The sequence below is a fragment of the Schistocerca nitens genome, chromosome 1 (genome assembly GCF_023898315.1).
Source record: "Schistocerca nitens isolate TAMUIC-IGC-003100 chromosome 1, iqSchNite1.1, whole genome shotgun sequence".
Classification (NCBI taxonomy): domain Eukaryota; kingdom Metazoa; phylum Arthropoda; class Insecta; order Orthoptera; family Acrididae; genus Schistocerca; species Schistocerca nitens.
Window position 1 is genome coordinate 1,310,719,575 of NC_064614.1, and position 27,067 is coordinate 1,310,746,641.

Consider the following 27,067-nt stretch of genomic DNA (forward strand, 5'->3'; position numbering starts at 1 on the left):
ACAAAAATGCTTGCACGGGATGGAACCAAGTGGGAGACAGACAATTTACCAAATGCTCAGAAAGTCCTAAAATCAATGATTGGACTGTCTCACTCCAGGAATTAAAAAGTTAATAGTCTTCAGATAAATTCGTATTGTGATTTGCACAAACGACGTTTCTACAGATGACCTTAGGCCACGTTCTTGGGGCCATTTTCATCAACAATGTTATTCCAAGAGTGAGGTTTCCGAAGTTTCTCAGATTTTTCTATTTCGATGAAAAATCAATCTAAGCTGAATGCCTGCCAGCCAACAAATTCACTCTTGAATCTGAAATTAGAGGAAAGTTCATGGAAAACACTAGTCATTCTTAATGCACTGTAGAAAATATTACCAAGCAAAACACTACAAACTTCCTTTCAAATGGCCTATAAACCTGACAAATACGGTTCCAAATTCTGGACTGCTACTAACGTAGCAACAAAGTATACACGTAAAGCTTCCCCATACCTCAGAAAACAGGATGCATGTAGAGAAAAGCAACCACTCAGTGTCACTGTCCTGCATCTCATGGAGCCACTTCTAAATCAAGGGACAAACACGACAATAAACAATTTCTTCATGTCTCTTCAAATGTCTAAACAGCTCAGGGAAAAGAAAACCTTAGTTGCCACAAAGAACAAGATCCATTGTGAAATCGATGATGAGGTAAAGAAGTCAAATGCTGAAATACACAACCCCACTATCCCATACCAGACCTACAACACAGACTGCACCACGACTGCATTATTCTGAGTACACTGCTTTTTGAAGCAGCAATGATCAATGAAGGAAAGAAGAAATCTGAAACCATAACATTATATAAGGCAACAAAATAAAGGACGGATGTCATAGATCTAATGAACTGTAAATATGCTACAAAGACTGCATGTAGCAGAGGTCCGATGTGTATCTTTTACGTCATCATGGACATGGCTGCAGTACACTGAACTAACAAAAGTCATGGGATACCTCCTAATATTGTGTTGGACCATCTCCTGCTCTGCACAGTGCAGCAATTTGACGAGGAATGGTCTCGAGAAGTCGTCGGAAGTCCCCTGCAGAAACAATGAGCCATTCTGCTTCCACAGTCACCCATAAAACAAAAGAGTATATTGAGCCATTCTGCCTCTATAGCTATCCATAATTGCAAAAGTGTTGCCAGCACAGGTTTTGTGCACAAACTGAACCTCTGATTATGTCCCACAAACAATCGATGGGATTCATGTCGAGTCACTGGGCAGCCAAATCATTCACTCAAATTGTCCAGAATGTTCTTCAAACGTATCATGAACAATTGTGGCACTGTGACACGACACATTGTTTGGGAACACGCAAGTCTATGAATGGCTGCAAACAGTTTCCAAGTAGCAAAACATTACCATTTCCAGCCCACAGTCAGTTCAGTTGGACCACAGGACTCAGTTCATTCTGTGTAAACACAGCCTGCAGCATTACAGAGCCATCACCAGCTTGCACAGTGTCTTGATGACAACTTTGGACTTAGACTTTGTTGGATCCATGCCACACACTAACCTCAGCATCAGCTCTTACCAACAGAAATCTGGACTCATCTGATGAGGCCATGGTTTTTCTAGTCGTTTAGGGTTCAATTAATATGGCCACGAGCCCAGGACACATGCTGCAGCAATGTCATGCTGTTTACTCGCACTGGTCATCTGCTGCCTTAGCCCATTAATGCCTAATTTTGCTGCATAATACTAACATATAAGTTCGTTGCACATCCCACATCGATTTCTATGGTTATTTCATGCAGTGTTGCTTGTCTTTTAGTACTGACAACTCTAGGCACATGCCGCTGTGCTCTCGGTTGTAAAGTGAAGGGCGATGGCCATTGTGTTGTCCATAGTGAGAGGTTATGCCTGAAATTTGATATTTTCTGCACTCTCGACACTGTGGATCTCTGAATACAGAATTCCCTAAAATTTCTGAAATGGAATGTCCTGTGTTCCTGTGCGTCTAGTTTCACCTACCATTCCACATTCAAAGAGTGTTAATTCCTGTCGTGCATCCATTGTCACATCGGAAACCTTTTCACGTGAATCATCCGAGGACAAATGACATCTCTGCCAATGCACTACACTGTTACATCTTGTGTACATGATACTACTGCCATCTGTTTATGCACATGTCACTATCCCTTTACTTTTGTCACCTCTGCGTAAATATATTTACAAAGTAGTAGCAAACAAGAAAATGGAAATGAAGTTCATACTTCAACTGACGAATGAATTCAAGGGGGAAAGGACAAAAAAAGAACAGACAAAGAAGAAGACAGAGGAACAAAATGATCTTGAAAATGGAAAAAACGTCAAATCAGGCTCTGAAAAGGCAACAAGACCAATGACAACTGTGTAAAGAGCCAGGCAGTTTTGTGCATAAAATGTACAACATAAAACAGAAATTACCTATGCTAAGTGCACTAGCAGATTCCAATTACTTGAGTAAAAGCTACAACAAAATTGTGTGCAGAACACACGTGATTATAATATGGAACACATGAGGTCTGTTCAAAATATCGTAGGACTTTGTCCAAAAAATTCACCTACATTTATCTTTTACTTATTGTACACGGTCTCCTTCGAAATACTCTCTTTTACAATTGATACATCATTCCCAATGTAGTTTTCACTTCTGGAAGCAGTCTCTGTACGCCTTTCGCTGGATCGCGCGAAACGTCATTTGCAAATTTTCTTATATCTCGTCTATGTCACAAATCTTCATACTTTCGATGTGGTTTTCAACTTTTGGAAACGAAAAAAAGTACACAGGCCCCAGGTACGGAGAGTACAGAGGACGAGGCAGCACAGTGATTTTGTTTTTTTGCGCGATAGTCACACACTGACAGGGATGAATGTGCAGAAGCATTATCGTGATGCAAGAACCGTGAACTGTCTTGCCACATTTCAGGCCATTTCCTTGTCACATTTTCTTGCAGGCATTGCAATTCATCACAATAGTACAATCGATGAACAGTTCGTCCCTGTGGCACGAATTGATGATGAACTAATCCTTAAAAGTCAAAGAAAACGATGTGCACGACTTTGACATCTGACCTGACCTGACCTCACCTGATGAGCTGTTTTGTCTTTCTCAATCCACTGTGAAGACTGAACCTCGGCCTCAACATTGTAACCATAGATCCACGCCCTTTCACCAGTTGTGATTCTCTTAAGGGAACTCTCATTCTCATTTGCACGATCCAAAAGCTCTTTACACATTGCGAGACAAAGGTCTTTCTGGTCTCGACTCTTGATCCGCGCAACGAACTTGGCGGCAAAACGATGCATTCCGAGGTGCTGTGTCAGGATTTCGTGACACGATTCAATTGAAATGTACATTCTTCTGCAACCTCTCGAATAGTCAGTCTTTGATTGGCAGTCAGTTTCATTGACATTCCTGACAAGCATTCTCGATAGACGCCAAAGGGCGTTCTGAATGAGGGTCATCTTTAATTTCCGTCTGGCCATTTTTAAATCGTGTGAACCGTTCAGAACATTGAATATGGGTTAAGCATTCCTAGCCACAGGCTTCCTGCATCAATGGACATAGGTCTGTAACGGCTTTCTTGAATTTCACACAGTATTTAATGCAGACACGTTGCTTCTCTTATTCCGCCGTCTCTAAATTTGCGTACTGTGTGATACAATGTTCTACCCAATACAACCCTGAGCAATAACTAACCGACAAACAACAATAAAACTTCCAGCAGCTACACATTAAATACAGGCATGTGCAGGAAAGCCAACCGAATTTCACATCAACATACCATTGATGCAAAATTATGAATGTTCTGGAATTTTTTGAACAGACCTCATATACTAAATGTGTCTAGAAAGCACTACAAATAATCAATTTACGAATTTCTACAGTTTACGAGCTTGTTAGCATGAACACTGCTGCTGCTCATAGTGTGGCTTCTGCTGCCAGAGACCGTGGTCACGTGTACGTGTGTGTGCACACACACGCACTATCTATGTTGGCGAAAGCTTATTTTGTGACAGTCTTTTGTTGTACCTACCTGCAACTCAGAATTTCCACTATATGGTGAGAAGCAAACTATTGTTTCATAATATTGTTATATTCCTACTTGGATTATCCATTGTTTGCCGATTCTCAATAAAACTTTTCAGAGTACGAGACTGCATTCTCAAGTGGTTTATAATGTCGAAATTATTAAGCAATGAACTAAATATTTTATTAAATATTTTTCATAACTTACACAAAGGTTAGGGTTAACATACACTAAAATAAAGTACTCATTTAAGTCAAATATGAAAATATTTGATGCAGGATCAAAATGACCTGCTCAGCACTGACTGAATATGTTTAGAGTGACACCACGACTAAGGCAATAAAGGGATAATACCACACACAGAAAAGAGTCAGATACTGGCAGTTTGTTGTATATAGTATGTTGATCAACTTTGAGAACCAAGGTGGGTGGAAAATAACATTGCAGAGTTGTTTGTAATCAAAGCAGAATGAAGTCTATCACTCAGGAACTCCAGTGAGAAAGAATGTAGTGCCAAAAATTCCCAAAGAGGTTCACGTGTAAAAAGAAGTGCAAAATGTTTTGCTGTGAATTAAAGTTTTAAGTAAAAACTATTTATGTATGGATTTATAGATTTCGTCTAGTTAGATGTATTTGTCAATAGCCACAATAAACAAATATTGTGCAAAGAAATCCCGCTGTGATGCTGGATGTTTTGCATTCTTCGTATGCTCTCATGGTGCTGCATGTGACACCGGAAAATAATGGATCATCACACTCTAAATATTGAGTCCAGGATTTGTACAATGAAAGATTCACCATTTAGTAGGTAAAACACTGACAGAACATTCAATGAATTGTTGAGCCTAATTGTACGTAAACAACTGATATCAGAACTTCAATTATTACCACAATATGGATGCTTCAGATGTTCTGAAAGAGAAAAGCATCACCAACAATCTGGTATATGCTGTTCCCTGTTTTTGTAAATATCTGGTAAATAGGTCAATCTTTGAAAATTGCATATCACTCCATTTCCCGAAGGACATGGCATCAATGTTGTTGAAATTTTACTGTGCACACGAGATGTGACCAAAAACTAACAGGAATTTTTTAATTTTGTGGGCTTTATGCAGCCAATTTTCAAATACTTTTTATCTTGTTGGTACGCATGTTCCTGAAGTATGTATACATTTTCAGATGTTCTGAATATTTTTTTTATTGACAGCCGAAACGGTTGTACGTGTTTTCAAGAGCACAGCTAATTTTTACTTTCAAAAAAGAAGTATACAAAGACTTGGCATTAAATTTTGCTTGAAAAATGGTAAAATGCAGCACTGCATTCGAAATGTTGACTGGCTTCTGGACAAGAGTTTACAAGTGATAAGATTTAAAAGAGGGTACGGGACATGTTAAAGGTGACGACTGCCCAGAGCTCCATGACACATCACTACTTATGAAGAAGTAAAGAAAAGCTTTCAGGAAAATCGCTGAATCACAGCAGAAAGGTGGTTGTTTATGTTAGCATATCCTCTGACCCAAGCCAAACAATTTTAGTTTTTTTTGGGGTATTTTGGGTATGAAATGTGTAGCAGCAAAGTTTGTTCTGAAATTGTTGAATTTCAAATAAAAACAATGTCCTGAAGACATAACTTTTAAGTCGACAAAGATCCAGAGCTTTTAAAATATGATAACAACATGTGACAAAACATGGGTCTATAGGAAAGATGTCGAAATCAAGGTCCAGTTGTCCAAACGGAAACTGCCTGAAGAGCCAATTCAAATAGTTCAACATGAGGAGGTTGTTGTGACAATTTTCTTCAATTACAGTGGGACAGAGCATCACGAGTTCCCGCCTTATGGTCAAATGGTCATTAAGGAATACATCCTGGAAGTTACGCACCGTTTGTGTGAAGTAAGCCAAAGAAAATAGCCACAACTGTGGCAAAAACACAAATGGAAATTTCGCCATGATAATGCTACTGCACACACCTCAACGCTTGTTCATCATTTTTTGGCAAAAAACAAAACCATTATGTTGCCTCAATCATCGTATGCACCAGAAACGGCCCCTGTGAATTCTTTCTGTCCCCGACACCGAAGAGAACCGTGAAAGGACATCATTTTGACAAAACCAGAATCATTGAAGAACCTGTACACCAAAATGACAAGTGAGTTTCAGAAGTGCTTCCAAGACTGGAAAAAGCAGTTGCACAAGTGTATTAAATCTGAGGGGGATTACTCTGAAGGGGACAAAGTAGTTGATGATGATGAATAAATGAAGATTCTTTAAGAAATACAAAAAATTCTGTTACTCACTGATCACGTCTCACGTGCCATCAATAGTACTTGTTCAGTTTGATAACTGTGCACACTATTCAAGCATTACTGCAACTGTCGAAGGGAGGACACAAATCCGTCGTATTCCAGGGAAATAGCTCCTGACACCTGTACTGTGGGATGGAAGTAAGCTGGATGGTGGCTCCATTTTGCTCTGGGCAACATTCACGCGGGCACCTATGTATCCAGTGGAGTTCATCAGGGCATCATGACAGTCTAGGAGGATCGTACACTGGTTGCAGATCAGGTATACCCCGATATGACCGTCATGTTTCCTGACAGCAGTGGCGTTTTTAAACAAGATAATGCACCATGTCGCAAGGCCAGGAGTGTGATCGAGTGGTTTGAGGAACACTGTGGTGAGTCCTGAACACATCTGGGACGTGACAATTTGGTGTCCACAGCATACAAGGATAACCAAAATTGTTAGCATAAATCAAGAAGCTGCTGTTTAGTTTGTTCAGACCAAGACTTGTCCATGGCCTGTTACAACTGAAAGAACAGTCACAGTTTTCGCACTAACACAATTCTCAATAACAATATTATGAAAAGGGTAGGGTAGCTGCTACTCGCCATATAGTGGAGATGCTGAGTTGCAGACATGCACAACGAAAAGACTGTCACAAAATAAGCTTTTTGCCAAGAAGATCTTTGTCAAAATAGACCACACACACGCACGCGCGCACACACACACACACACACACACGCACGCACACACGCGCACACACACACACACACACACACACACACACACACACCACCGCGCAAGTCACACACACGACTGCAGCCTCTGGCAGCTGAAGCCACACTATGGGCAACAGCAGCAGTGCTTGATGGGAGATCACCTGGTCCAGGTTCATTGATAACATCTTTGCAATCTACATCGAGAGGTAGGACACCTAATCCCCATTCCTCCAGAACCTCAACAGCTTCTCCCTCGTTCACTTCATATGGTGCTACTTAACCGAACAAGCCACCTTCCTAGATCTTGACCTTCACCTCAAAGATGGCTACATCAGTACCTCTGTTCATATCAAATCTACTGCCACGTGTTCCATACCGAGAAGTCCCTTCCATACAGCCTAGCCACCCACGGTCGTGGGATCTGCAGTGACGAGTGGTCCCTCTCAAAATGTACTGAGGTGAGGCCTTTACAGACCATAATTATCCTCCCAACCTTGCACAAAAACAAATATCCCGTGGCTTGTCTTTCCGGTCACCCACCATCTCCCAACACTCTTAATTCAGTGCCACACAGGATTGGACCAACTGAATTATATTCTGTCCCATGGCTTTGACTACCTTGCCCTGCCCTGAAATGAGAAATGTCTTGCCCACCATCTTTCCCACCCCACCCCTCCCACTGAACCTACACAATATACTTGTCCATCAATATACATCCCCTCCTTCCAGCCACTTACCTCATGGGTCATACCACTGTAATAGACCTAGCTGCAAGATCTGTCCCATACATCCTCCTCCCACCACCACCACCACCACCACCACCACCACCATCACCACCACCACCACCACCTACTCCTGTCCAGTCACAATCATCATCTATCCCACCAATGGCAGGGCTATCTGTGAAACCAGTCAAGTGATCTACAAACTAAGCAGCAACCACTGTGCTGCACTGTATATGGGCACAACAACAAACAACGGCCACCGAAAACTGCGGCCAAGAAACAAGTGGACTATCCTGTTGCTGAACATGCTGCCCAGTACGACATTCTTCATTTCAATGACTGCTTCACAGGCTGTGCCATATGGATTCTTCCCACGAACACCAGATTTTCTGAATTGTGCAGGTGGGAACTATCCCTGCAATATATGCTATGTTCCCCTAACCCTCTTGGCCTCGAACTTTGTTAGTCATTGTCCTCACCCATCTAGCGTCTTCCCTGTTCCCATTCCAGCACTGCATAGCCCTCGATTCCACCAGTATTTTTACTTCTCTCCTTTTCTACTATGCCCACCCCTCCTCTCCGCCACTCTCCAGCCAACCTCCCACCCGTACCTAGCTTCCCTACCCTCTCTCCATCTCGTCTCTACATGGTCCCGAGCAGCAATCCAGCATGCTCCACCCCAGCCTGCCTTCCCGCCCCCTCCCCATCTCGCCCTACTCCTTACCCCCACCCAGTTGCCTCTCCCATCACACACTGCTGCTGCTCATAGTGTGGCTTCAGCTGCCAGAGACCGCGGTCACGTGTGTACGTGTACGTGTGTGTGTGTGTGTGTGTGTGTGTGTGCGCGCGCGCGTGTGTTTGTGTGTGTGTGTGTGTGCGCGTGTGTTTGTGTGTGTGTGCGCGCGCGCACACTCTGCAACTCAGAATTTCCACTATATGGTGAGAAGCAAACTATTTTTTCGTAATATTGTTATATTCCTACTTGGATTATCCATTGTTTGCCGATTCTCAATAAAACTTTTCAGAGTACGAGACTGCATTCTCATGTGGTCTATAATGTCTAAATTTCAGCCACTGTTGAAATCAACTACCAATGTGCATTGGAACGATGAACAACACAACGGCACATAAAAACACCCAGAAGTGTTGAAGATGGCGGCAGCCACAAAAGCCTACACTTGCACCCAGCACTACGATTTGACAATTAACAGTAGGTATGTTCACTGGTTAAAATATTTGTAGTAACTTTTTCTTGAATCTGTTTTTGCCCCCCATGGATTTATCAATCAATGGCTACTACAATATAAAAATTAGAGTAACAAAGTAATTATAATTGATAAACACGTTATACAAAACAGCTGATGCATCTTATATGTATTTTGCTCATTAAGTTTCAGAATCACTAGCCTCCACCATGTCTATTTCTTTGTTTCTTGTCACACCAATTCCAGCTCTAGCAGCTATAAAACTATGGCTGTTCTGTCATATGACTATTGTCACACTCAATTTCACATTCCATTTTGATGAACAGCATACAATTGAAGTTTTGAAAATGTCAAGTAGTAAGCAATTGCCAGTGTACTAATATTTCTATGTACACATAAGTTTGAATTACTTACTTGTTCCAGTGAGATTTTGAATTGCGATACAGAGAAGGAAACATGATTGGAAGTATAACAGCAGCATTGTCATTTATCAAAGACATAATGTATTCGTTGTTCCAGTAATAAAGGGCCCGTTCTGCCACCTAAATGGAACAATTTCAATGTATCAATGCCAGAATTGTATCTACGAGGCGTAAGCAGCATATGTTAATTTCACAGTACCTGGAAATGTGGGCTGGAAACACATTTAGCTAGTTGACGAAATAATGGATCCATCACTTTCTGAAATTCTGCTGGTTCAATAACATCCAGAATTTCTTCCAATTCATTCAGGTACATTACCTACAAGATAAAGTGTTCAAGACACTGTAAATACACTATTTATTATCATCGTTGCTAAGCAATGATTGGCAACTATTGCTACTTATCAAGAACTGATAAGGAACTACTTTGTTACAATCAATGTAAAGATACAACACAATGAAGACCTTAACAGTTGGTATTTGTATTTTTGAGAGTTTTTTTTTTTTTTTGTTTTGCTGGCATTAGGCTGTGGTCTGAGGCACATTTCTCTGTCTAGCGTTTTGTCTTCCAATGCTGGAGATGACCATTAGAGGCTATAGCAACTTGGAAAGCAGTTACAATCACAAACAACTCAGCAAACCTAATCTTAACTTTATAAGTAGAAATAGTATGTAGTGACTGTCTGTCAGACTCTAAAGGTTGCAGCTCCACATATTGTCTTACAGTTTGAACAGAGTACATGGAGTTCTTGCAGTTATTTAAAAAGACAATTTTATAGTCCTAGATAAATGCACTTAATATGGGTATCACCCATTTTTCAGATAAAGTCACCCTGTCTGCACCGGAGGTGGAGTTCTTTTTACTTGTGGCAACATACATAACAATGGTCGTCATGGCAAAGAAGGTACACCTCATCCTTTTCAAGACGCTCGTTGGTCATTTAGTTTTACGGGGTGGGACTCTTCTGATTATAACCAAACATATGACAACCACTTTCTTTTGGGGTCAAATTTGTATAGCCATTCTTCTTAACTTGTTACATTATTAAATACTGCTTCCGACCTTCCAGAATCAAATTTTCCTAGTTTTGCCTGACAGAATTCAACAGCTTTTCTTAGTTAGCAAATAGATAATGTATCAAATTTTTAAACCTAAAGGCTCTCAAGACTAGACCACTGCTAATCAAATTCCATAGTGCACTCAATTTTCAGGGAACCCATAAATCAGTTCATTGGTACATCCAAGCTCATTTTCTTTATTAGGGCCATGGCCAGCTGTCTTCACCATATCTCTTTTCGAAGTGTTTTTCTAACATTTGAACTTTGTAAAGTGGTAAATACTACTGCTTTGGAAGATGTGTTGCGAACGTCCTAATTTGCATTCAGTCTTATTCTGAAAGCAAATAAGGACTAGTGTTCTATCCTGTTAGCTGAAGCTTATGTGGAATGAGACGCCTCTGAAGGGAATTCTCCCAAATTCTTCTCCTGCTCATAAATACGATGATAAATGAAAAACTCTCATATGTATTAGTGCAAAATCTAATAAAAGCAGTTGATGGACATTTTTATTTATGAAACTTCCTTGCAGATTTAAAACTGTGTGCCGGACCGAGACTCTAACTCGGGACCTTTGCCCTTTGCAGGCAAGTGCTCTACCATCTGAGCTACCCAAGCACGACTCACGCCCCGTCCTCACAGCTTTACTTCCACCAGTGCCTCATTTATTTGTGTGTTAACTTGTAAGATTCAACTGTATTATTTTTTTAAAAAACAGTCTGTTTCATACAAAATAAAATGCTGGCTACTTCTGCAATGTCCACAACAACTGGCAGTAGCCAGATCTGTTACAAATCAGCATGTCTGTTCCTTCATTTACACTGATGTGTCCTATGGGGACTTTGACTACTTCATATTATTCCTTGCAAAATTTCACATTTATGACACAATGTATGAACATAAGGGGGGGAATCTTGTTGAAAGTATTTTTGAAATGATAATCTGAGAATGGCTCTTCCAAAATACAACTTTTTCAGTAAGACACAATCTTAATATCGTTTACTGTAAAATGGCGAAGTATACTGTTGAAATAATCACCACATTAATACATGCAGTTCGCAATTTATTGTTTCCAGGTATGAAATTTTATTTGGGAATCTATGTAATTTAATGTCTTCACTGAGAAGCTGTGCAAGAAACAAAGGAGAAATTTGGAAAAGAAATGAAGGGTCAGGGGGAAAAAATAAAAACTTTGCAGTTTGTTGATGACACTGTAATTATGTCAGAGATGGTTAACAAATTGTAAGAGCAGGGTTAAGAAATTGTAAGAGCAGTTGAAAAAATGAATGGTATCATCGAAAGATTATCACAGCGGTTGGAGATAGGTTGGTTGGTTGGTTGGTTGGTTGTTTGAGGTTTAAGGGACCAAACAGCAAGGTCATCAGTCCCTTGTTTCAAATATGCTCCATTCCGCTAATGGGATATCTGAGGAACGCCAGAACAATAAAACGGGAAAAAGGTAAAAACGTAAAAGCGCAGTCATGTTGTCATTGGTAAAAACAAAATGAGGGAAGTTGGCAAGAGAACGAACCCAACGCTATGCTGAAGCAGCATAGGCAAGACCACCTGTGACATAAAAGGTGCAACCGCTAGAATGTAGAAATATGTATGGGAAAAAGGAGACTAACCAGCCCTTTAAAAAAAAACAGAGTAAAGGAGGAAGAAAAGAGGATCTCGGTCAGGGAGGTGAATCGGGAATCTCCGAACACGGATTACAGTGGGAGACACCCAAACACTCACCGCCCTGCCCCAACACCAGAGAGAGATTAAAAACCTTACAACTGAGAATAAAAACCACTTTCCCGGAGGAAACCGAGAACCAGAGAGACCATCCGGGAATCGTCAGCCGACATCAAAGGTAAAGTGTGGGGGAGTCTGTTCTTTGCACGCAGAGCCAAAAGAAGGGGGCATTCAACCAAAATGTGGGCTACTGACTGGAAGGCTCCACAACCACAAAGTGGGGGTGGCCCATCACGCAAAAGAAAACCACGGGTCAGCCTGGTATGGCCAATGCGGAGACGATACAGTGTGGTCGAGTCCTTTCGGGAGAGGGGAAAGGAAGAACGCCACGGGCCTGGTGTCACCTTAATCGCTCGAAGTTTATTAGACAGGGGAGTAGCCTCCCAAGAATTGGCCCATGACTGTGCGAAGTGGGATTTGATGTGAAGCCGTAAATCCGCTTCAGGAGGGGTTACAGAAAATGGGGGATAAGTGACTGCTCCCCCAGCTAAACGATCAGCGAGCTCATTACCCGGGATACCCACATGGCCAGGGACCCAAAGGAAGTCAATGGAACAAGCAGCACGGTGAATATCAGCGAGATGGTCACGGATGGCAGAGACCAAGGGATGGCGCGAAAAACACCAGTCAATAGCAAGAAGGCCACTCATCGAGTCCGTACATAACAAAATGCGGTTGTGTTGGGACTGTTTAATAAAGGTAAGGGCCTGGGAAATTGCCACCAATTCCGCAGTAAACACCCCACATGTAGGTGGCAGCAGATGATTTTCCGCTCCAACAGAGGACGTGAAGGCATACCCAACATGATCAGCAGATTTAGAGCCATCAGTGTAAAAAACAACAGCATCCCGAAACTCCCATAAAATTTGGCGGAAAAAGGAACGGAACACCACCGGAGGAATGGAATCTTTCGGACCTCGGCGGAGATCCATCCGAATTCGAGGCCGAGGAACTAACCAAGGAGGGGTGGAGGGGAGGGAGCGAGGAAGACAGGACAAAGAAGGAAGCTGAAAATCACGGCAAAGAGACGCAAGGCGGAGCCCAACCGGTAAACCCACCCGAGGGCGGGAGTCGGGTGGGCGACGTCCATGGTCTGGGAACAGGATAGAATAGGAAGGATGAGTGGGAGAGGAACGGATAGTGAGTGCATAAGACACCAGAAGCTGAGACCGCCGAAGAGAAGGGGGGGGGGGGGGGGAATCCCAGCTTCAACCAGGAGACTATCAACAGGGCTAGTAAGGAAGGCACCGGTGGCCAAACGGATACCACGATGGTGGACTGGATCCAGCACGTGCAGTGTGGAAGGAGCAGCTGAACCATAAACTTCACAACCGTAGTCCAAACGAGACAGAACTAGAGCACGATAAAGACGGAGAAGGAGGGAACGGTCCGCACCCCAAGAGGAGTGGGCAAGGAAGCGAAGGACATTGAGTTTACGGAAACATCCTACCTTCAGGAGTCTGATATGGGACAGCCAAGTGAGCTTGTTGTCGAAAAGAAGACCCAGGAAATGAAGCTGTGGGACCACAGGCAATCGTTGTGCAGCGAGATAGAGCTCTGGATCAGGGTGGATCGTAGTACGGCGACAGAAGTGGACCACCCGCGATTTTAAAGGAGAGAATTGAAACCCGTGTGAGAGGGTCCATGCAGAGGCACGCCGTATAGCTACCTGGAGCTGCAGTTCTGCAGATGCCATCAAGGAGGAACTAACCCAAATGCAGAAGTCGTCCACATACAGGGCAGGGGTGACCAAGGGACCGACAGAGGCCACAAGTCCATCGATAGCAATGAGGAAAAGAAGGACACTCAAGACAGAACCCTGTGGGATGCCCGTCTCCTGGGTCCGTGGAGAACTAAAAGCAGTACCAACTCTAACTCTGAATGACCGATGGATCAGGAACTGGTGGATAAAAATCGGGAGTGGGCCCCGAAGACCCCACTGATGAAGGGTAAGTAAGATGTGATGGCACCAGGCCGTGTCATAGGCCTTGCGTAGGGCAAAAAACACTGCAACCAAATGGCGGCACTGGGAAAAAGCCTGCCGAACTGCGGATTCCAAGCGAAGTAAATGATCGATTGGAGGGGACAATAGATCCCGAGATTCGAGGACCCAATTGAGCCGACGGGCTACCATCCGTTCAAGTAACTTACAAACAACTTTGGTCAAACTAATTGGCCGATAGCTGTCAACAGATAGGGGGTTCTTACCAGGCTTAAGGACAGGACCCACAATGCTATCCCTCCACTGAGAAGGGAAGTCACCCTGGAGCCAGATACGGTTAAACACCCGAAGAAGATGTTGCCGTTGTGGAGCACTGAGATATTGAAGCAGTTGGTTATGAATGGAATCTGGGCCAGGGGCCGTATCATGAGAAGAAGATAGAGCAGAAAGAAATTCCCATTCAGTAACAGGTGAAACATAAGGTGGAAGCTTCAGCCTGCTGTTTTTGGTGAAGGAAAGCAGCTGGATAGGAGGCTGACGCTGATGCCACTGCAAAATGGGTCGCAAGATGTTCTGCAAGAACTAATGGGTCCGTACAAATGCCATCTGGGAGGTGAAGGCCTGGGAGGGTGGACTGCCAATGGCAACCTTGGAGAGAGCGAAGTGTAGCCCATACCTGTGACAGAGGGACAGTAGAACCAAGGGAAGAAACGAATCGTTCCCAACATATCCGCTTGCTCTGTTTGATTAAATAACGGGCTTTAGTGCGGAGGCGTTTAAAGGTAGTAAGGCTGGCTACGGATGGGTGCCTCTTAAAGTGTTGCAAAGCTCGACAGCGATCACGGATGGCAATGGCAATGGTCGTACCCCACCATGGGACATCATCAATACAACCCGACAAAGAGGGAGAAAACACGACTTGTGCAGTGTATAGAGGCCAATCGGTGCGTTGGAAAGACCAACGAGGTAACCTGTCCATCGGGGAGCGGGAAGGGAGCGTGATAATCAACGGGAAATGGTCACTATCACAAAGGTCGTCGTGTGGCGACCAGTGTAATGAAGGGAGGAGAGAGGGAGAAGAAAGAGAAAGATCAATGGCAGAAAAGGTACCATGACCGGCACTGAAATGAGTAGGGGAGCCATCATTAAGAAGGCACAGGTCGTGGTCTGCAATAAATTGGTCTATAAGAAGACCTCATCTAGATGGAAAGGCACTGCCCCACAAGGGATGATGAGCATTAAAATCCCCAAGGAGGAGGAAGTTGCTGAAGAAGGGCAGTTAAGGCAGCAGGTGTAAGAGTCCTGTCAGGAGGGAGATAAAGATTGCAAACTGTGACCGCAGAGCCTAAGTGGACCCTAACAGCAACCGCTTCCAATGTAGTTTGAAGAGGAATCCACATGCTAGCAATGTCTGTACGGACCAACGTACAAACGCCACCAGAAGCCCGCAGGGGTCCGACCCGATTTCGACAGAAAACACTGAACCCACGGAGGGTTGGTGAGTGAGCATCAGTAAAATGAGATACCTGGAGAACCACAACACAAGCTGCAGAGTAGGACAAAAGAAGGGATTTCAATTCTGGAAGGTGACGATAGTATCCATTACAATTCCATTGGAGAACCACAGAACGATGGTTTAAATGGGGGCTGAACACGCTAAATCCAGTCATACCGTCGGGTCCCCACCCGTCACCGACAAGGAGGGGGCGACATCCATGAACGACAGGTCAGAATCCGGTTGTGAAGTCGGGGAAGGGACCTCCAGTGACACCAGAGGCTCTTTGTCCCAGGACTTATGTTTCTTCTTCTTTTCAGGCTGAGATCGAGGAGGGCTGTGTGGCATAAAGGAGCCAGCTGCAGCAAGATCAGGAACAGAAAGAGACCGGGCGACCTGGGGGCCGACAGACTGCGGCTCTCGCAATCGTCGCGCGGCAGCAGACCGTTGGCCTGGAAGGTGCCAGGAAGGGGCATCCCGGGAGAGGCGCCCTTGACCGGCAGACACCGAAGGAGGGCACACTTCTCCGGCTGGGGAGGGGGAGCAGCACCCAGAGGAGAAGGGTCCGGGATGGGGGTAAGGAAGGGGGAGGAAGGGGTGTAGATGTAACCAAGGCGTAACTAGATGTCATGGTCACAGGGTGAAGTCGTGTATATTTCTTACGGGCCTCTGTGTAGGTTAAACGATCGAGGGACTTATACTCTTGTATCTTTTTTTCATTCTTATATACAGGGCAATCTGGTGAACGTGGAAAATGACTACCATGACGATTTACACACACAGGAGGGGGAACACAGGGACTCCCCTCATGGAGTGGATGTCCACAGTCACCACAGAGAGGGGCCTGTGAACAGCGGGAAGACATGTGTCCAAAACGCAAGCACTTAAAACACCTCATAGGAGGTGGGATGTATGGCTTCACATCACAGCGATAGACCATAATCTTAACTTTCTCAGGGAGGGTATCCCCTTCAAAGGCCAGGATAAAGGCACCAGTATCAACACATTTGTCTTTAGGACCCTTCTGAACACACCGAACAAAGTGAGCACCCTGCCGCCCGAGATTGTCCCGAAGTTCCTCATCAGTTTGAAGGATGAGGTCCCTGTGAAAAATCACACCTTGTACCACATTTAGAGACTGGTGGGGGGTAATGGACACAGGAATTGTGCCATGATGGGTACAGGCACGAAGGGCCGCAGATTGGCCAGCTGAAGCAGTTTTTATCAGCAACGAACCCGACCGCATCTTGCTCAAGGAGTCCACTTCGCCAAACTTGTCTTCAATGTGTTCCACAAAGAACAAAGGTTTGGTATTGGTGAAAGTATCTCCATCAGTCCTGGTGCAAACTAGATAACGGGGGAAAGGTTTTGCCCCTAGCCGACGGGCCTGACCCTCTTCCCAGGGGGTAGCCATGGAAGGGAAGGCCGAAGGGGGCAAGAGAAGCAGCACTTGAGGAATCAGTTCCACGCAGAGAGACGGCCGCAGAAGAACGGCCAGAGTTTTGGACCTGTATGCGTTTCATCTGCATAGCGTCCGCCCTGATACCACCCACTCTGATCAGGGGCTCTCCTCACGGGCGCCACCCAGCCACAGTAAGGGCCGTCTGGCACGGCGGCCATTGCCGGGAGTTCCGATGCTCCAGGATGACGAGCAACCACTCCAAGGCATGCATGAGGAGGTCACAGCTCAGGTATCAGAAGTGTGATCCCTGTGTCTTCAAGGGGCTCAACCAAAAGGGTACATAGCGACCCCACCACACCGGCTGGCTACCGTGCTGGCTATGCACCCTAGTATCAGACAACGACGCGAAAGAAAAGGTGGAATATATTAGGAGGGCGCACGTCGGAGACACTAGGTAAGGTGTTCGTCCCCAAATGGCTCACACTACGGAGGAGAAATTTTGTGATGGAGGTCAAACCCCAGAGGGGGACCAAGGAATGCCAAAAGGAGGAGATGATGATGCAACAAAGCCGAATTGGAAAACCAACAGAACCAGGAGGATAGCGGGGGCCAACATAAGCAAGGACACCAAGGGAGGGAGAGGAGAGGGCGACGGGAAAGGAGCAAGGAGGGGAAAGGAGGGGAAGGGAAAGGAAATGCAGCCCTGGAGAGAAAGAAGGCTGCAATGGCTCAGGGCCCCGTGCTCGCCACGCACGTATCCACAAAGGAGTTGTGGACCCCTGGGGGGGGGGGGGGGGGGTTGGAGATAGTAGGCACGTGTGCACGAGGTGTGCCTGTTTGTGTGAATGTGTTTGTATTTTCTGAAGGAGGTGTTGGTTGGTTGGTTGGGTTAAAGATTAAAGGGACCAAACTACAAAGGTCATCGGTCCCTTGTTTCATAAAAACACAGAGCACAGGGAAACTATCCACCAGTCAGGTGAAGCACTAAAAGAAAAATTCCGGGGGAAGAAAAGCCCCATGATCCATTGTAAGACAACACGGAAAACAGAGCACAGCAACAAAAACAACATAGAGAACAAAGGCAGAAGGAATTAAAACTGCACAGCAGAGGACTGTGGCTGGCTGATCACGAAAATAATAGGATGAGCCAGCCACTCTGCAACACGTTAAAACCTCCAGCTTAAAAGTTTAGGGTGGAGTCGAATTACAACACAAAACTAATTAAAAGATACAGCTCAAAAGAGGGTGATGTTAAAAAAAATTTTAATGGACCTATAAAACCCACTTGCGCGAATAAAACTTAAAACCCGATCTGCCATAGAGACATTGTCACCTAAAAGAGAGGATAAATCACCCAGGAGATTAAAATCACGCCTGAGAGCGGTTAAAAGAGGACATTCCAACAATATATGGGCCACCGTCATGTTCGCACCACAGCGACAATGAGGGGGGTCCTCTCGACGCAGCAGATGACCCTGCGTCAGCCAAGAGTGACCAATGCGGAGCCTACACAGAACAGAATCCCTGCGACAGGCCCGCATGGAGGAACCCCACACAGTCGTGGTCGCCTTTACCTACCGCAGCTTGTTGGGTGCAGACAGAGTGCGCCATTCGTCTCCCCACATCCCAAAGACCCGACGGTGCAAAACCGTTCGGAGATCAGTTGCCGGGAGGCCGATCTCCAACGGCAGTTTGCGGGTAGCTTCTTTGGCTAACTTGTCGGCGAGTTCGTTTCCCGCTATCCCAACGTGTCCCGGGGTCCATATGAACACCACCGAACGACCACGCTGTTCAAGAGCGTGAATGGACCCCTGGATGGCACCAACAATGGGATGGCGTGGGTAGCACTGGTAAAGAGCCTGCAGACTACTGAGAGAGTCACTGCAAATGATGAAGGACTCTCCAGAGCTGGTACGAATACGCTCAAGGGCACGAAAAATGGCTGTCAGTTCTGCGGTGTAAACACTGCAGCCTTCCGGCAAGGAGTGCTGGTCGACATAGTCCGCATGAGCATAAGCGTACCCCCACACGGCCATCAACCATCGAGCCATCGGTATAGATAACCTCCGAGGCATGGTATGCGCCTAGGAGAGCAAGGAATTGGCGGCGCAAGACTGCAGGAGGAACTGAATCTTTTGGCCATCGGGAAAGTTCCAGCCGAAGCTGCGGCCGACGAATACACCAAGCTGGTGTATGTGGGTGGACCTGAAGAGCAGATGGAAGAGGCAAACACTCGAGGTCAATAAGGAGCAGCGAAACACGGATCCCAATTGTATGGCCTGTTCGTGGCCGCCGGTGTAGGATATAGACTGCCGCATTTTCGAAAACGAGACGATAGTTAGGGTGACGGGGCGAACAACGGATGTGGGCAGCATAGTTGGCTAACAGTTGTTGACGCCGAAGACGAAGTGGAGGAACCCCAGCCTCAGCAAGGAGGCTATGAACAGGACTGGTGCGGAATGCTCCTGTCGCCTGTCGAACCACACAGTGGTGAACAGGATCCAGCAGTTGCAACGCTGAGGGCGACGCTGAGCCATACGCCACACTCCCATAATCCAGTCGGGACAGCACGAGGGCTTTGTAGAGCTGCAGCAGCGTGTGACGATCTGCACCCCAAGTTGTGTTGCTTAGGCAGCGGAGGGCATTCAGATGCTGCCAGCACTGACGCTCGAGCTGACGAATATGTGGAAGCCAAGTAAGCCGGGCATCGAACAGCAATCCCAGAAAACAGTAAGAGTCAACAACCCTGAGCATGGCATCCTGAAGATAGAGCTCAGGGTGGGGATGGACAGTACGACGCCGACAAAAGTGCATAACACAAGTCTTCGCAGAAGAAAATTGAAACCCATGGGCTAGGGCCCACGCCTGCGCCTTGCGTATGGCTCCCTGCAACCTACATTCTGCAACACTAATGGTGGAGGAGCTGAAAAAGATGCAGAAATCGTCAGCATATAATGTGGGTGAGACAGACGACCCTACTGCTGCTGCAAGGCCATTAATGGCCACAAGGAAAAGGGGCACGCTCAATACAGAGCCCTGTGGAACGCCGTTCTCCAGGATATGAAGTGAACTATGGGATGCGCCAATTAAAACGCGCAATGTCCGAATAGATAAAAAATTCTGAATAAAAATGGGGAGAGAGCCCCGGAGACCCCACCCGTGCAACGTGGCGAGAATATGGTGCCGCCACGTCGTGTCATATGCTCTGGAGAGATCGAAAAAGACGGAGACGAGGTGTTGGCGCCTGGAAAAAGCAGTGCGGATTGCAGACTCAAGAAAGACCAAAGTATCGGCGGTGGAACGGCCCTGACGGAAGCCGCTCTGGCATGGAGCCAGAAGACCCCGAGACTCGAGCAGCCAACACAGTCGTCGACTCACCATGCGTTCCAATAGCTTGCACAGAGTATTTGTCAAGCTGATGGGCCGATAGCTATCCACATTAAGCGGGTCCTTACCAGGCTTCAGCACCGGAATGACGGTACTCTCCCGCCACTGCGGTTGAAGATGGCAAGAACACACCGCTGACAGTCCGGGGAAAGGTGTTTGAGCATCTGATTGTGGATGCCATCTGGCCCAGAGGCTGTATTGGGGCACTGTGCCAGGGCGCTCTGGAGTTCCCACAAACTAAATGGGGCGTTATACGCCTCAGGGTGGCGAGAAGCAAAGGAAAGCCGTTTGCCTTCCTCCCGGCATTTGAGCGCGCGAAACGCGGGCGGGTAATTCCCCGACGCAGAGGCCCGAACATAGTGCTGAGCGAAATGCTCGGAGATTGCATCGGCATCGGTGGATACCGCCCCATTGATGATAAGCCCTGCGACACCTGTAGAGTGCTGCAATCCAAAGATGCGCCGAACCTTCATCCACACCTGGGAGGGTGAAGTACGGGAACCAATGGTGGAAACGTACCTCTCCCAGCACTCCTGTTTCCGCCTTTTGATGAGCCGCCGTGCCTGAGCACGGAGACGCTTGAAAAAAATTAGGTTCTCCAAAGACGGGTGCCGCTTATGTCGCGGAAGAGCCCGCCGACGCTCTTTAATGGCTTCAGTGACCTCCAGAGACCACCAAGGCACTGACTTTCGCCGGGGGCACCCTAACGAACGAGGAATGGTATGTTCCGCAGCGGAAACAACCGCTGCAGTCAGTGTCTCAACCGCCACATCGATGGTACCGTGGGGGAGAGATTCAACAGTGGCAGCAGAGGAGAACGTTTCCCAGTTTGCCTTGCTAAATGCCCATCGAGGCAGGCGTTCATGGGATCGACGCTGGGGTAGTGAAAGGAAGATGGGAAAATGGTCACTACCACACAAGTCGTCATGGACTCTCCAGTGGACCAATGGTACAAGCCCTGGGCTGCACAACGACAGATCTATGGTCGAGAACGTGCCATGCGCCACACTGAAATGTGTGGCGGCGCCAGTGTTTAAGAGGCAGAGGTCGAGTTGGGAGATGAGATTCTCGACCTCTCTGCCTCGGCCAGTAACCTTCGTTCCACCCCACATGGGATTGTGGGCGTTAAAATCCCCCAGGAGAAAAAAAGGCGTGGGGAGTTGGGCGACAAGTGCAGCCAATTCAGTCAGGGAGACTGTACCACCTGGAGGGAGATAGACACTGCAGACGGTTATATCCTGGGTAGCCAGCCACAGCTTCCAATGATGTTTGAAGGGGCACAGGAGCACTATATACAGAGGTAAGGACGTACACGCAGGCTCCACCTGACACACAATTGTAAGTGCTACGGTTGCAGTAATAACCCCTGTATCCACGAAGGACAGGGGTCCGCATTGCCGGGAACCAGGTTTCCTGGAGGGCAATGCAGAAAGCAGGCGTCATGCTTAGAAGCTGTCGCAGCTCAGGGAGATGGCTAAAATAACCGCCACAATTCCACTGGAGGATCGTACAAAGCGTGTCATGTAAGGGCATGAAGGTACTGAAAAAGCAAATTACTTCACAGAGTCACATGCTGCCACCGACTGAGTGACTGACGTCGCAACTGCCATTGTTTCTGAGACGGCAAGATCGAGGTCATCTGGGGACGCAAAGAGCTCGACCTCATCCTCAGAGGCTGAGGTGACAGGAAGCGTTGGCGCGGGAACCACTGGGATGGATGTCCCCAGTTGTTCGGGGTCCACTGCCCCCAAACCGGGTGTTTTGGGAGCAGTGGAAGAGAGTGTGGCCCCTACCAGCGGTGGGGCAGGCGTAACTTTACTGTTCTGTGGGCCAACTGAGAAGGGAGTCTTTGCAGGAACTGGTGGCGGCAGAGTTGCAGCAGCGTAACTCCTCAACATAGATGTGGGGTTGAGCCGGTCTAGCTCCTTCCTTGCCTCTTGGTAAGTTAAACGGTCCAGGGTCTTAATTTCTTGTATCTTCCGCTCTCTTTGGTAGACTGCACAGTCTGGCAAGCAGGGAGAATGATGCTCCCCACAGTTAACGCAGGTGGGAGGCGGAGCACACGGAGCATTAGGATGTGAAGGTCGTCCACAATCACGACATGTGGGGCTGGCAGTGCATCTGGAGGACATATGTCCGAACTTACAGCACTAGAAGCATCGCATAGGGGGTGGGACATAGGGCTTGACATCGCACCGGTAGATCATGACCTTGACCTTCTCAGGCAAGCAGTCACCCTCAAAGGCCAAGATGAAGGCACCGGTAGCGACCCTATTATCCTTGGGCCCCCTAAAGACACGACGGACAAAGTGCACACCTCATCGTGCCAGGTTCTCACGTAGCTCGTCATCAGACTGTAGCAGAAGATCTTTATGAAAAATAATCCCCTGGACCAAATTTAAGGACTTATGGGGAGTGACATGAACGGGGATGTCACCGAGCTTCTCACAGGTGAGTAACGCCCGTGATTGTGCAGATGAAACTGCTTGTATCAAAATAGCCCCGCTCCTCATTTTGGAAACAGATGCCACTTCCCCAAACTTATCTTCAAGATGGTGAACAAAGAAGAGAGGCTTCGTCCCCAAAAACGAATCCCCATCGGTTCTGCTGCACACAAGGTATCGCTGTGAATACGGCTCCTGTCTGTCCGCAGCCCTACGTTCCTCCCATGGTGTGGCTAGGGAAGGGAACGATTTGGGGTTATATGTCACAGCATTAAATTCCGTCTTACCGCGCTTAGAGACGTTGGCGGTCGTGCGACCACCGGATTGAGACTTCACCCGCTTCATTGCGGGGCATCTGCCCCGATGCCACCCACTCCGACCAGGGGCTCTCCCCACGGGCGCCACCCAGCCACAGCAAAGGCCACCTGGCAGGATGGCCGTTTCCGGGAGTCCTGATGCCCCAGAGAGACGAGCATCGACTCCTTGACTTACGTGGGGAGGTGTCAGCTCAGGCATCGGCAGTACGATCCCTGTGTTGTCAGGGGGCTACAATCTAGAGGGTACATGACGACCCCACCACAACGAGCTGGCTACCGTGCTGGATTTTGGGTGCCATGGGTAGTCCATAGTGATCGTGAGTGCAGATGGTGACGCACCAAGGGCGTTACGTACACAATCCATCAGGTGTGTACGCCCAAAATGACGGATGGAGGGTGCAGTTACGACGCCAAGACGATCAAGAGTGCCAAGGCCTTAGGGCACAGAGGACTGATGGTGCACCACGTAAGGTGTCCTTCCCCAAAAGGCTCGTACTTCTGTTGAATTTGGAAGAATGGGGACCATCACATTAAGGCCGAAACGTTTGAGACTCCTTTTAGTCGCCTCTTACGACAGGCAGGAATACCACGGGCCTATTCTAACCCCCGAACCCGCAGGGGGGGTGAAGGAGGTGTGTGTGTGTGGGGGGGGGGGGGGGGGGAGATTACACCATTTCAAATATTATTGTCGTTGTTAGAAACCACCGTAACTTTAATTTTCAGTCAAAGAACACTGTATTTTGGAATAGAAACTTGCAAACACTCAGTGTATCAGAATCCACTGCCATCTTCATAAATAAATTTCACCAACACTGCTTTGCATATACTAACACCTACTTCCAAAAAGTAATGCTAACTATGGCAATTTACAATTTGTATTTTAAAAATATCACTATCAAATTAAGATAATGTACAATAAATTTTACCTCCTTTGGTGAATGTGTCTTGGGCCAGAACTTGAGGAGCGACCTTATGACTGGCTCCGTGAGGGACGCGTCCTTCTCCAGGAACTGCACCACGCAGTAGGCCAGCTGTGGGTGGTACACAGACAACGACTTCACCTTGTGTAAAGGCAGCAGGACCTTCAACAGGAAGATTTTGTGCTCCTCCTTCAGAGGCAGTGCAAAACCGTTGATAATGCTGTCAACAAAATACAGAAGTTCTACTATTTAACAACTATCTATAAATAAGAAAACATGTACAAACTTAACAAACGTATGTTTGACTTACCATCTGTTGCTGTATAAATGTTATTAATGGATTATGTTTCACTGTAACATATTTTGGCTCAGTCTCACCAAGAAATTTTATCTTACGCCAAGTTGGACACCACAAAACTTCGTCGCTGGCCCGATAATAACTGTACCATCCAATATACCCCCCGTCGCCCACGCCCCCTTTATGACCCTACGTACATCGGTATATTTTTGCATCACAGAAACAGAGAAAGTCAACGACTTCCACATGCATGTAATCCAAATGCAGCAGGTCACTGTTACGCTGAACACCAGATACACAACAGCAATGAGGGGCCAGTCTTTTGGTACATGCTGAAGAAGAAGACAGTGGACTACAAATGTGTAGAAAGTATCCATAAGAATAATGGGAAACAAAGAACACAATTACTGTGATACGCTATCAGAAGAAAGAATGATTAATCAATAAACTACAAACACTGATTTATCATGCCAAAGACGGGCAATCATTCTGACAATAGTTTATGAATCTCATAGAGTATCAAATAAAAGCATGAAAATATAAATGCATTGGCATGTTCCATGTGCAACATGTTATTAACATGTTAGCAGTAGCTACAGAGACTTCAATACTGCAAGAAAAGAATAGAAATACGAGAGTATTTTAATTATGAACACTTAACATCAGTCATGAATTCTTACTGTTTGGTCAGCTGAATAAATACTATACTGCACTGAGTGAAACCTTCTGAAATAAAAGTGTTGCTAACAATAGGAACATTTACTACCATTATTAGATCACAAACAAACATTTTCATTGTGTGTCTGGTGAAATTCATGTTTCACAAACATGAGCCAACACAGTGGTCGTACCGTATTGCATGACTTATTAAGAAACTTTGTTATCACTACGGGCATTAATGAGGAGTATCCACAAAAACTGGACTGACAAAATATATTTCATGTGCAAAATTTTATATCTTATAACAGAAGATTACTACCTGAACTGATATATCACAAGCATCATTTTTCCTCAAATGTATTATTAATGATCACAATATGCTCTGCAGATGTGCTTGCAAAATTACATGACATGTGCATTGAACAGTAGGCATAGTTCATTTTTCCACAGCAAATCTGAAGAGTGTCGGTGCAGTTTATACTGTCAAGGGTAGCAAAAGAAAATGCAAATGGCACATAAGTCTTGTGGAAATCTCATCTCATATCCTAACAGCTTTTCACTAAATATTTATTATTAATATATATGCAAATTTCAGCATGTGTTCCTATTTGAGCACCTAATGACAGGATACAGCATAGGCTACGGCAATGACACCTATATATCAATGTGTACCAAGAGGTGAACAAGAAAAGGAAGGTGAAACAAGAGGTCCAAAGCTGGCACAGCTTCAACAAAGGAATGTTGCCTCTCTCTGGCCGAAATGATTGAGGAAAACTGTGGGAATTCTACAGTGAGACAGCCCAATTTCTTCAAACACTGTGACTCCATCCAGTCCATTAAACTGAGATTTCCAGTATCTCACTTTCTCTGACAAAATCTTTATAGTTTGTCTGTGGTTCTGTAGTTCTACTGCTTCTATCTCACCTTCAATTACTTTTCCAATCTACTCCTTGGTTTCCTTTACTGTTTGCTCAACGTACAGACTGAATAATGTGCGTACGTGTGTGTGCACATGTGTGGGTGTGAGTGGGAGTGGATAGTAGTAGATACACTGTCTCCCTCACTTGCAGGTGGGAGTGGGATAGGGGTAAGATACTAAATTGTCTCCCTCCCTTCTCAAATACTGCACCCCCTTTCACGTTGTCCTACTTCTACACCTGCGGTCTGGTTTTTGTACAATTGTAGATAATGTTTCACTCTGCAAATTTCATTCCTGATGAATTCACAACTGGAAAGATTGTATTTCCATAGTTACTAAATCAACAAATGCTATAAATGTTGGCTTGGATTACCTGTTCTAGTAATGAAATTAATTACGTTAAATTTCACTAGAAACTTGACATTCTTTAATAGCATTTACATGTCTATTTTAGAAGCAGAATGACACCCTTCACACAACTGTGTTTTAAAAATTTATGTATTATATTTTATAGCAACTGAAAGATAATGTTTTGTCATTGTTATCATTTATGACACCCAACTATTGGATCATTAGTGCCTACACACTATTATTATTATTTGATTACTTTCTCAGACTTTTTAGAAGTCTGGTTAAGAATGGAGTGACGCGGACCTTTATCAAGCGTCACTTCCTTTTTGCTGTACGGTACATGTTATATTGCATTTAGGAACTTTCGGGTAATTGAACATGTATCAATAATTACGGATTTCTGTAATTGTATATATATGTTTGGATGTAGCTGTATTGCATTGATGTATTGGTGGATATTGTGTGGTATGACTCCTGTAGTTGATAGTATAATTGGTATGATGTCAACTTTATCCTGATGCCACATGTCTTTGACTTCCTCAGCCAGTTGGATGTATTTTTCAATTTTTTCTCCTGTTTTCTTTTGTATATTTGTTGTATTGGGTATGGATATTTCGATTAATTGTGTTAATTTCTTCTTTTTATTGGTGAGTATGATGTCAGGTTTGTTATGTGGCGTTGTTTTATCTGTTATAATGGTTCTGTTCCAGTATAATTTGTATTCATC

The 27,067-nt window shown here is 45.6% G+C and overlaps 1 protein-coding gene across 5 annotated transcripts in view; it reads right to left on the reverse strand.

The window, feature by feature from the left end:
• Positions 1–27,067, reverse strand: part of LOC126202869 (serine/threonine-protein phosphatase 2A 56 kDa regulatory subunit gamma isoform) — a 408,052-nt gene that overhangs the window by 23,447 nt on the left and 357,538 nt on the right. For all 5 annotated transcript variants that reach the window (XM_049936933.1, XM_049936922.1, XM_049936904.1 and 2 more), the window contains 3 exons: positions 24,119–24,332; positions 9,609–9,728; positions 9,402–9,529 (listed from right to left, as the gene is read on the reverse strand). In XM_049936933.1, coding sequence (XP_049792890.1) covers positions 9,402–9,529; positions 9,609–9,728; positions 24,119–24,332 — 462 coding nt within the window. The remainder of the gene's footprint in view (positions 1–9,401; positions 9,530–9,608; positions 9,729–24,118; positions 24,333–27,067) is intronic.